The 10578-nt window shown below is 36.5% G+C and overlaps 1 protein-coding gene across 3 annotated transcripts in view; it reads right to left on the bottom strand.

The window, feature by feature from the left end:
* Window positions 1–597: 597 nt before the first annotated feature.
* EEF2K (eukaryotic elongation factor 2 kinase) overlaps window positions 598–10578 on the bottom strand; it is a 30885-nt gene continuing 20904 nt past the window's right edge. For 2 of the 3 annotated variants that reach the window (XM_068698857.1, XM_068698858.1), the window contains 8 exons: window positions 10284–10351; window positions 9446–9523; window positions 8555–8617; window positions 7142–7276; window positions 6572–6760; window positions 6048–6172; window positions 4509–4687; window positions 598–3854 (listed from right to left, as the gene is read on the bottom strand). In XM_068698857.1, coding sequence (XP_068554958.1) covers window positions 3745–3854; window positions 4509–4687; window positions 6048–6172; window positions 6572–6760; window positions 7142–7276; window positions 8555–8617; window positions 9446–9523; window positions 10284–10351 — 947 coding nt within the window. In that variant the 3' untranslated portion in view covers window positions 598–3744. The remainder of the gene's footprint in view (window positions 3855–4508; window positions 4688–6047; window positions 6173–6571; window positions 6761–7141; window positions 7277–8554; window positions 8618–9445; window positions 9524–10283; window positions 10352–10578) is intronic. The other variant, XM_068698859.1, reaches the window with a different exon arrangement.

The following is a 10578-nucleotide window of genomic DNA, read 5'->3' as shown; positions in this document are numbered from 1 at the left end:
TTTGTTTTAAGAGTCTACTATTTCATATTGTTTAAACTATACAGTTACAATGAATTACACCTGTCCAATTAAAACAAAAAAGCAACAGTAAGTTTTAACAGTTTAAAAGGGCTAGTATCAGTTTATTCTAGAACATAAAGGGGAATAAATCAGGCTGAAATGACAGTGTCATTAGATATTATATCCATTACAAAGAATTCCCACCTTGTATCCCCCAGACCAAGTATTTCCAATTTTTTCTCTGGACCAAGCAATGACTGGAAGCATACAGATGTGTCTGAAACAGTCCTGCCAGTGAGTGCTACAGTCATTATTTTATTCCATATTAGTTACAGATATTGCAGGAGTAATCAAATGTAAAGAAATCAACACATCGACCTTTTAGTTTTCTTGATAAAATCACTGATTTTCTTGTTACACATCTAGTGATTTCCTCTGAGTTATTCCTTCAAGTGTTGAAAGTGAATGAGAACAGGGATTGAAAAGAACAAAATAAAAAAGGATTTCTGGAGGCTTGCAATAGTAGGATTGAACTTTGGCAAATTAAAACAAACAAAAACACCCCATGTGCAATGACTAAAACTCTACTGAGAAAAGTGACAAAAGAGAACAACTTTATTGACCAGCCAGAATAAAAACAAACAGTGTGATGCAGGCAATTAGTATTCGCATGCCTGGTATACAAACAGAGGCTTCCATCTTGCTGTCCTTACCCAAGCAACACTCCCAATGACATTCAGAAATACTACACCCAGGTAAATTATGTCAAGCCTCAGATTTATTTTCACATTTAAAAAAATACAGATTTATTCATTGTGAATAGATTAAAAATACAGCATATAGCAGTATCATTCAAGAAGTCTATCAAATAGTTTCTCTTCAAAAGAATGTCATAGAACAACTTGTGCATCTTTCTGTAAACAATTTTAATTTTCGAATTATTGACAGTCCTACTTATTGTATAGCTAAATAATATACCGCCTTAGGACTCTGTAAACAAAGTATTAATCACGTGTATACATTTGCATGTCAGATCTACAGAGAACTATCAGCAAATTTAGCAACTACTGAACTGAACAAATGAAACTATGTCAAGAAGTGTCAATAATTATACTCTAGAGTCCTTTACTTACATATTTCGGATGGTCACATTCAATCTCCTCTCCTCCCTACATAGTTGGTGGGGTTGCACATGCTTCCTTCTCTAGGAAAACCTCAAACACTTGGCATTAACACCTTACATGGAAAACAAAAGGTTTTGTCTGCATTAGTTATAATGCCTACACTGTATCAGTTCTGCACAAAACACTGACTGTTCTTCAGAAGTTCTTCAGAAGTGAGTGGCACAATGCTATGAACTGAAAGAGCAAAAAGGCCACATCCAAAAAAGACTTTAGGTACCTAAAGTAGAACTTTGGATAGGCACTTAAAGCATCCAACCAACTTGTGATCCCACTAACTCCAGCTCAACTTCAGCATATTATGTCCAAAGAATTTGGTTATTTTAGTACCTACCAATACCTACCTAAACCCAACTGAGGACAATCAGACATTTAGTAGGTGAAGAGCTTCACCTAGTACCCTCACAGAATCAGGCACTCTCCCTAAAACAAAGAAAAACAAAAAACTCTAAGCATTTATTTCCTGCACTCCCTACATTTTATGGCAAGAAGATGTGGCTGCTGCAAGGCCACACTAATGGCTGCAACTGCTTTGTGGTTACTCAGGAGTACAAAATCCAAGGATCCTTCTCTCCTGCAAGAGATTCAAGTCTTTCCGTCTCACTTCCTTTACCACCAGCATCTCTCTTTCAGACAGTGACAGTTGTTACTAATATCATGCTTAGATATGGTTTAAACAATAATTTAAGATCCACTTTCCAGAAAGAATAAATGGGGAGTGCAACTTTGGGCCTAGTGACAGGGACACTCACAAAGGAAAGGAAGAACCAATTTCTGTTTCTTGAACAGTTTCTACATTTTACAAGAAGTAGTCCTTGGATGTGAATGCAAGGAACCACACTGAAATTAACTACATCATCTAGCAGCTTGTTTAATTTTACGCATACTCTTAAAAGCTGTGCTAAAATGAGACTGGCTAAGCATTGCAGATGCTCAGCACTTCATAAGACCTGCCTTTTATTCATCCCAGTCAACATCCTCAGGAGACTGTAGAGCCAAGGCAGCATGAAGCTTCCATCATAATCTCCTGCAACAACTAAAACAACTTAACCAAGATGAAGAAATAGGAAGAGCTGCTATGTCCTCTGTACAGATGGCACTGGGACTTTGGAATAAAATACTGGAATTGGAAGAGATTTATATCTGTGCCATGATAAGTCAACCACCACCATGTACTTGTCCTTACATTACTCTTTTCAGATTATGCAAACAGGATATAAAATTTCAAGTGTTTGGGGATAATGTTTTCTCCTTAAAACCAGTAATTTTCTGTAACTGACATTTAAAACCATTAAACCATCCTCAGTCTCTTCTGAAGAAGAGAACTGTCTTTTAGGACATTTAGTTGTAAACTGTAGAAGATGCTAAAATTCAGATGAAAACTCCCAAACACTAATTCCACAGAGAATAAGCTTTGTAATGTATGGTAGCATTTAATAAATTACCCAGCATAATCTGGAAATTTGTAAAGCTATGTGTATATCCTTCATCAATCAGCTCAAATCTATCACGAAGTATCATGTGAAGTTACTTCATGAATCATAAGACAGCAGATAAAACACACAAGGCCATTTAAACCAGATAATTTATCTTGTATAATAATGGCTGAATCAACATCCCCTAAGTTTTTCAAATGTCCCTCTGAAAATGAGAACACACTTTCCAGCATTTCAAGTGAAACTTCTTAGCTTTGCTGAAAATTGAGATGTCACTGTAAAAATAACTACACATTATTAATATATTATAGATCTTGCTATTGTACATCACTGGGCAAATACTGTATGAGATCAGTAGAATTCTACAAAATAAGGTTATTATATGGTACAAAATGTAAAAATGAGAGAGGTAGCTGGATTCCTCACCTCATCAGGAACATTAGTGATTTTCTGAAAATACGCAATGCTGGTAATCACACATTGTACACAGAAGAGCCTCACTGCTAATCTGAAGCTTTTTTTTTTCCCCTCCTCCTCTCCAAAGCATATGGATTCTATCTGGAATTTGTTTGAGAAGGAAACAGTGCCTATTGATAAAGTGGGATTACTTATTAGGAGTAGGCATGCTTGGCATGCTTAAATCGAAAATCTATATCCACATGCAAATTTGGTGAGATACACCAAAAATGAAGAAATGCTGTGAATCTAGGAAAAAATGAAATATTCTATGTGTGGCAAGAAGAAAAATGCAAACAAACTGATCATTTGCTATGTGAAAAGCAGGACATGTGAAACCCAAGCAGACATCAGCTTCACTTCTCCCAAAGCAAACAAGAAATGACAAAATTCAGGCCACTCAGTTCTAACAGTTCATATATATATGTATATGTATATACATATATATATATATATGTAAAGGTCAAGTGTGTCTGTATTACAGCTTTAAAACACTGACAGAAGTGCACTATGGTACCCTACATACTGCCTACATTTGAATTTCCACCCTCAAAAAATTAGAAAACTAAAATACAAAAAATAAACTGGTAACGCCACATAAAAATATATCTTTTTAGCTGCAAACACAGTATATAAAAAAAATTATATACAAGAACTGCTTAATTGCAATGTCATTCTTCCATCATCGCCCAAGCCTCTTCTGCTTTTTGGTAGTACTGATTTGCCAGTCTGCCTTTCATAGCTTCCATTGCTGCTTCTGCTGCTTCTGTGTAGAGCTCACCTAGAAGAGGAAACAGCATCAAGTCATGTTGACAGGGTAAAGTAAAACCATCTGTTTATCCTGAAGCAATTAAAGGACAAAAAGAGAAACTGAGGTCAAACTACACAGCCAGATCCGAGTGCCACTGTGTATTCTACTGTCAGCAGAGTTACACCAGCTGGGAATCTGTCTTTCCCTCTACGTTCAGAGTTACATGCCTAGCTGCTGATGGCTCTTCAATATATTTACAAGGATCATAAACATGCCTGGCCCGTGTGAGCCCCCAACATCATAAAAACTTAGATGCTTGACATATAGATTTATACAATAAATAAGACAATGCTACGTACGACCTGGAAGTTACGGGTGCAACGCAAAATACAAGCAGCAACCTGCAGTTCTGTGGCTTCACAGGCAGTGAAAGTGCTTGCTAGCCACTCAGCACGTCACACGATTAGACCAGGCACCGCCCACTACCCTGTCATCAGCAAAATCTTTTTTCACCATTTTCAGCCTTATATCAACCCAGTGTCGTTACAGCTCCACCTACAAATCCAAGGGTACTGATCCTCTCTACCTTTTGTAACAGCTGAATTAGGAAATTTATTTTTGGGGTACCTCCTGGGCGAGAAGGAAAAGCGGGATTACTAATTACAGAAAAAAATGCAGACTTGCCTGATCTCTGTGGATCCTTATCCAAGTGGAACCCTCCTGTCATCAACATCTCTGCTTCCCTGGCCAGGAGCAGATACCGGGGCTCATCTTGAGTGCCATCATATTCACCTCCCTCGTCATAGTCAGTCATGTTCAGGGCAGCATTGTACCAGTACAGAGCCTCCTTCCAATCCTGTGCTCTGAAGTTAAAAATCATTTAGAAGACAATTACCTTAAGAAACAAATGCACTTTGCACTGGAGATTAAGAATTCCATTTTGCACTAGATTCTCAGAGTCTTTAGCGGTCACTATGGTCACTATGCCAAGTGAGGATGGGGTCACTTTGTGCAGTAATAACAGATGAGAAATTATATGAAGTTTCTCGATGAACTCCTAAGCGAACTTTCATTATTAATTACATGCTTTAGGTCTGGCATCTCTGTTTGTGAAGATAACTGATTCAGAAATAAACTGAAGTCACAGAATTCATTTCATACTTTAAAAATAGCTACTTTTACATTGAAAATACTCAGTGCACTTCAATGAGAAACTTCACATTATTTTGAATCTCACTATTGCCAAGAGGTTCACTGTTCTGCAAAACAGAAAACAAGTAAATAACAAACACATGCTACAATACAAAAGCAAAAAAATTGTTATCCTAACTTGTTATATTTGTACTTGAGGCAATTAATATTTATCCATTTTTTAAAGACTCATCTAAAAATCTAAAAAAATCAAACTCATATATTGTGTAGCCTTTTGGCAAGCTATGATCTACTTGTTAGTCAAAGTGCTGCTCTTAACCCTCCTATCAAGATAGGAGTGCTGGCTAAACTAAGAGAGACTTACTGATATAAATGCATTTTTAGACTTCATAAAACTTAAAATCATACTTAGTTGAAAGTAATATCCTTAGTTTTAAGACAATGCTCCTGTCAAATTTCCATTTCTACTTTTATTATGCGAAGGAATGGAAGACTAACAGTGACAAATACTTCATTTATGTGACTGCATCTTGACTATGGTCGGTTTATGACTTACTTTTCCTGTTCTATGGGTTCTTTCACAATTTAATTAGGAAAAAAACAGACCTCTTTTTAAAAACAGCTTTCAAAAAAATCACTAAGGAGGAGACATAGCAGTTGTAAATATTTTTTACTTATTTTTAAGGTACTATTTCTCCAGGAGAACCTTGTGTTTATTTCCCCCCGACTCTAAGATCTTCAGTTACGCAACTCCCACTGAAATCAAGAGAGTTTTATCACCAACTTTAGAGCAAAGAAAACCATTCATCATAGGGAACTTTTGGTATGAGGGCTGAAATCAAGCATGTAGGTGGACAAAATACGAATGCCCAGTAGCAGAAATAGGTCTCTGATTTTCTTTCTGTGTTGATGTATCATGGCCTAAACCCTTTTTTTTTTTTATACATACCTGGGTTAAGTTTGAAGTTACTCCAAAATACTATTCCACAGCATTATGACATAACAGCTCTTCATGTGAAGAGAAGGTATGTAGCAATTATATAAGTTAAGTTACTCAGTTGCGCACAGTACCTGTCTGAACCAAGATTTACACCGGTATCATATGCTCTTGCTACCAGGATCATGGAAGGGCGGTCTCCAGCTTCTGCTGCTCTCAGCAAGTAGTCAAATCCTTTTTTTCTATTCTCTTTTGTGTCCTAGTAAAAGAGACAAAACCTCTAGAATACATGCTGAGTAAAGTCATCCCTTCCTCTAACACTAAACGCTGTTTCTCAATATTGGTAATGTTTGCAAGTGTTTAATGTCTCAGAAACAGGCCCAGCCATGAACTGCTGAGGAGCTGATTAGTAAAGATCACTTCAAAATGTTTCCTAAAAGGTATGTAGTGACTTGCTCACAAAATTATGAACAAGCATCATTTTTAGTTCTTTATCTAAGTCCTTAACTACAAAGTCACCTATTTTCTCTGAAGAGACTAAAGAACACCTAACCGTGGTTTTTGTTTTATCTCAATTTCCTCCTATTTTTATATTCATTTTCCAGGGGAACACAATTGTGGATTGTTTTTTTTTTTTTCTTTCATCTTTATTGCTTACCTCCAGAGTAACCTCAGAAAGAATGTGATGTGGCAGCTGAGAGCACATGAGTCCTAACCCAACAATGGCTTCCAGCTCCCCACAGTCTGCAGCATGCTCCAGGTGAAACAGAGCTGACTCCTGATCCCATTCTTTGTCTTTCTCACAGAAACGTCCAGCCTCATGGTAGCGAACCATGGCCAGGTGAACCTAGAATGCAATAGTACAGGAAAGATACACAAATATTAAGTACAGATCTGATTCTTCAAAAGCCCTGTGCCTATACTTCACTTAGGCACAAAGTACTTCTGAGGTGACTACTTAAATCTAGTTGTGTGTGTCACTGCAGAATCAACAGCAGGATCCTTGCCAAAGGAGCCCAGATATTGCAAGTCCAAAAGCAGATGGAACACATGGGTTCCTGAGCTTAGAACTGCTTTATAAAATATGATTAGGTGACAGAAAGCTATACACTTGTTATTTATTTTCACCTGCACAATTAATTCATGCAGTGAAGCACCTGTAATAAGTAATAAATACAAGATCTCTTTTTTCCATCTGGAAAGAACAGAATTACTAGACCCATCCTACCTTCCCAAGGATTGACTTCCCAATTTTCTTTTCAAGTTCTAGAGCATTAAGCCTCTGAATTTCTTGAGCGACACAGGATGGTCTGTGGATGTGGACTCGGGAAGAATTGTAGAGATTCCATTTCTCCACACTGATCTGAAACATGCAATATACTATTATTTCTATTCCAAAATTTAAAATTCTATATTACTCAAAAGGATTACCATCCAGGAAATCAAAGCCCACATTAATACTGTCATTTATTAGTAAATACTGTCATTTAAGATATGGCTTTCAGAAGTCACGTTAGCAGCTGAATAAGCGTTTGTGTTTCTTCAAAGAAAAAACACAGTGAGGCACACTACAACAACAAGTATCTTCCTTAAATGACAGCAGCTAAGCAAAGTAGCACCTTTAAATTACGAATCAGGAAATAGGTACTTACAAAAATAAGTACCTGGATAATCACACTGCAAGCACTAAGGTTTCCCATGCACAAGAAATTAAACCCATACTTTTCTGGTCAGAATTTCAGTTAAAAATACTTTAAATGCTGCTTGCATTCAACAATTCTAGAAGAATGAAAAGTAACAATACACAAGATGATAGGCAGATACATGTACATGTATTGATGTTTCTCAGAATGACCAACACAAACAAGATCAAACAACTTTTCAACCTCATGGGTGGATGAGAAGTACTAGCCAAAAAAAAAAAAATCCTATCAGAAAGCAAGCCATTGGATGTACACATGAAAACACAATAGGGAAAACTACTGACACAGAAATTTAGCCTGTTAAAGCTGTTTCCGTTTCCTGAAACCACAATACATAAACCACTACAAGGAAATTCGTAAAATAATATCTAATTAAATTATCCATTGCTGTCAAAACTTCCCCCCCCCTTTTCCTTGCAAAACAGAATTGCTCTAGTTTATAGCCACAGAAACTAATTATCACAGAAGCTGTATTTTGCAAAATCATAGATGTCTGTTTTTCTAGCTTGGTTAGATATACAGTGGAGAGAGCCATTGTCACATATTTCAAATACTGCAGGTTTTGAAAGTCTTATCTAACCATGTATAAGACAAGCTGAAAAAATAAAGTGCAGAAATTAAATATCTAGTTAGGCAGAAAAAAATCTGTAGAACTACAATTTCAAGTGGGAAACCCAGGCAGAATTCCTAATTTACGTTAGGGACCAATTACAGAGGTGACAATTTATTCATAGTTTTCCTTTAATGGAAAAATAAAGGCAAAAACAAACAAGGAAAGAATGTAGAGTGATTAGTTGTTATAAACAGACATTCTGCAACTGAAAAGGAAGGAAAATTGACATCTGATTTAGTGATGTAATATTAGACAGCAGATGAGTGGAACAAAGGACAATCTAAGTGGTAAACTCATTGTCTATGAACATTTCTGCTTTATTTACCCTTGCAGAGCTTCCCAAACTGTCTTCATCAGATTCATGTCTTCGGTTGTTGTTTGAATGGCCCTATGTTAATGTAAAGATTTGCATCATTTAATTTACAGCAACTGATGCGTGCCAGTTACCCTTCTAGACTACTCCCATCCAGCAAAAATAATGGAGACAATGATCAAAATAGTTTCCAATGGATTTTCTTCTCTCGGTGGTATTATAATATAAAAAGGAACATGCTGAAACAGTACAGAATATGGCATACCTAGGCTTTAATCCTGTAAACTATATATTCCATGACAAATACCTTGCCAACTCAAATGTGACAAAAGGTGCTATCCTTGGAAGCAATACTCTCTTTCCTATCTACAAAATAAACATCTAGTTAAGGTCTTCAGGTAAAGAAACGTATCTTGAAGTTTTTACTTTAAATGAGTAACCAACTAAGCCCCAGGAATTCTGAAGGTGAATGTTATTAACTGAGAACAACATTAAGTTCTGTTCATTAACCTCAAATCATGTAACATCATAGAAAGTAGAGAGGTTAAGCGTGTCTGAAAACAGGTCATATTCATGGATTCAATATGACAAGAAGCTGGCTATTAATCAATGTTGCTCAAATGCAATACAGAACACTTCAAAAAAGCCATAAACCTACAACATGCAATCAAATGTAATGTTTGAAATTAAACTTCCCATTACAAACAGTGTTTTTCCTATAAAAGTGTCATTAACATTCCCAAGAAGAATAAGTAATTTTGCAATGTGTGGGAGTTTCTTTCCAACTGTTTTTTCCATTTACAAAGTCTAGATCAAAAGGGATAAAAATGAGATTCTTCTGTGGAATCACTTCAAGTACGAACAGAAGGCCTAATTCTGTTAAACCCACAGTCAGGTTCTTACCCTATCTCTATGATCCAGATCTTCTAACTCACTTCTTTTTTCACTGGGATATCCACTGTCTCCACCATTTTCAAAATCCTACAGAAGATGAAAAGAAAGCATCGCAGAATTAGGACTGCCCTTTGCAAAGATCTCAGCTTGACACTTCCCAGAGAGCAAAACTTCTGCTAGGTTCAATGAGGTATGTTGGGATACTGGATGAAAAGGATTGTATGTTGTGCTGACAGGCAGAATGGTACATAATGATCCAGAAGGCACTGTCCAAGTTCATGTTCCTTCTTAGATACATAAAAAAATAATCAAAGACTTGCATACTTGATCAAACCCAGAGTCCATTTAATGTTGTTTTCAGTCCTAGGCAGTTAAAAAATAAAACAATTAATGGACAGCCCCTGGTATTGGTGCCCTGCAGTAGGGAAAAATCTCTTTGTAAAGGGATTATCGCAGACATATTGCAGTCTCCTCAGGTGAGGTTCTCTAACATCCCACAGTACAAATATTTGCAGAGACCTAATCAATGGGGATTCTGTTTAGCCTTCATATTATATCAGCTGGCAAAAGTGCCCAAGACACAACATGCAGGCAGGGGAATAGGTACACACTTTAATTATCTGTGAAAATAAACCAGATGCAAGTAAATTTCTGGAGAAAAAAGCAGACAATTATTTTAAAATAAAGTGTTCTTCCATTATTAAAAAACAGCAAATCCATGCAGGTAATGTGACCTGCAGCACTGAAAGCAGGGTGAGAGCCTTCACATGCTCTTTCTTCCAGCCATCCTTCAAAGAGACATTCATTAAGGAACTGCAATCTCATTTTCTGATGGAAAGACACTTACCCTTTGGTTATCAAGCTGATCATAGTCTTTGTGAACCAAGTTATCTACTTCATTAAACACCGGCCAATCTAGGAACAAAAATACATACATCTTATTTTAAGGATAACATGGTTGATGAGAAAGCTCTAGATACCATCATCTTACTTTTATTAGTTATTTTACAAAAGCATCCCAAAAAACCAAAAACATTAGTTAGCTACACAGAAGTACCTGATTAAACACAACATGCTGAGTATTAAAACCTGTGTAATTAAACAAGTCACCGCCAAACATTCTGGAACTTCCAAGTTACATA

Source organism: Anas acuta, chromosome 15 (genome assembly GCF_963932015.1).
Source record: "Anas acuta chromosome 15, bAnaAcu1.1, whole genome shotgun sequence".
NCBI lineage: Eukaryota > Metazoa > Chordata > Aves > Anseriformes > Anatidae > Anas > Anas acuta.
This window is presented reverse-complemented; position numbering and strand designations above follow the sequence as displayed.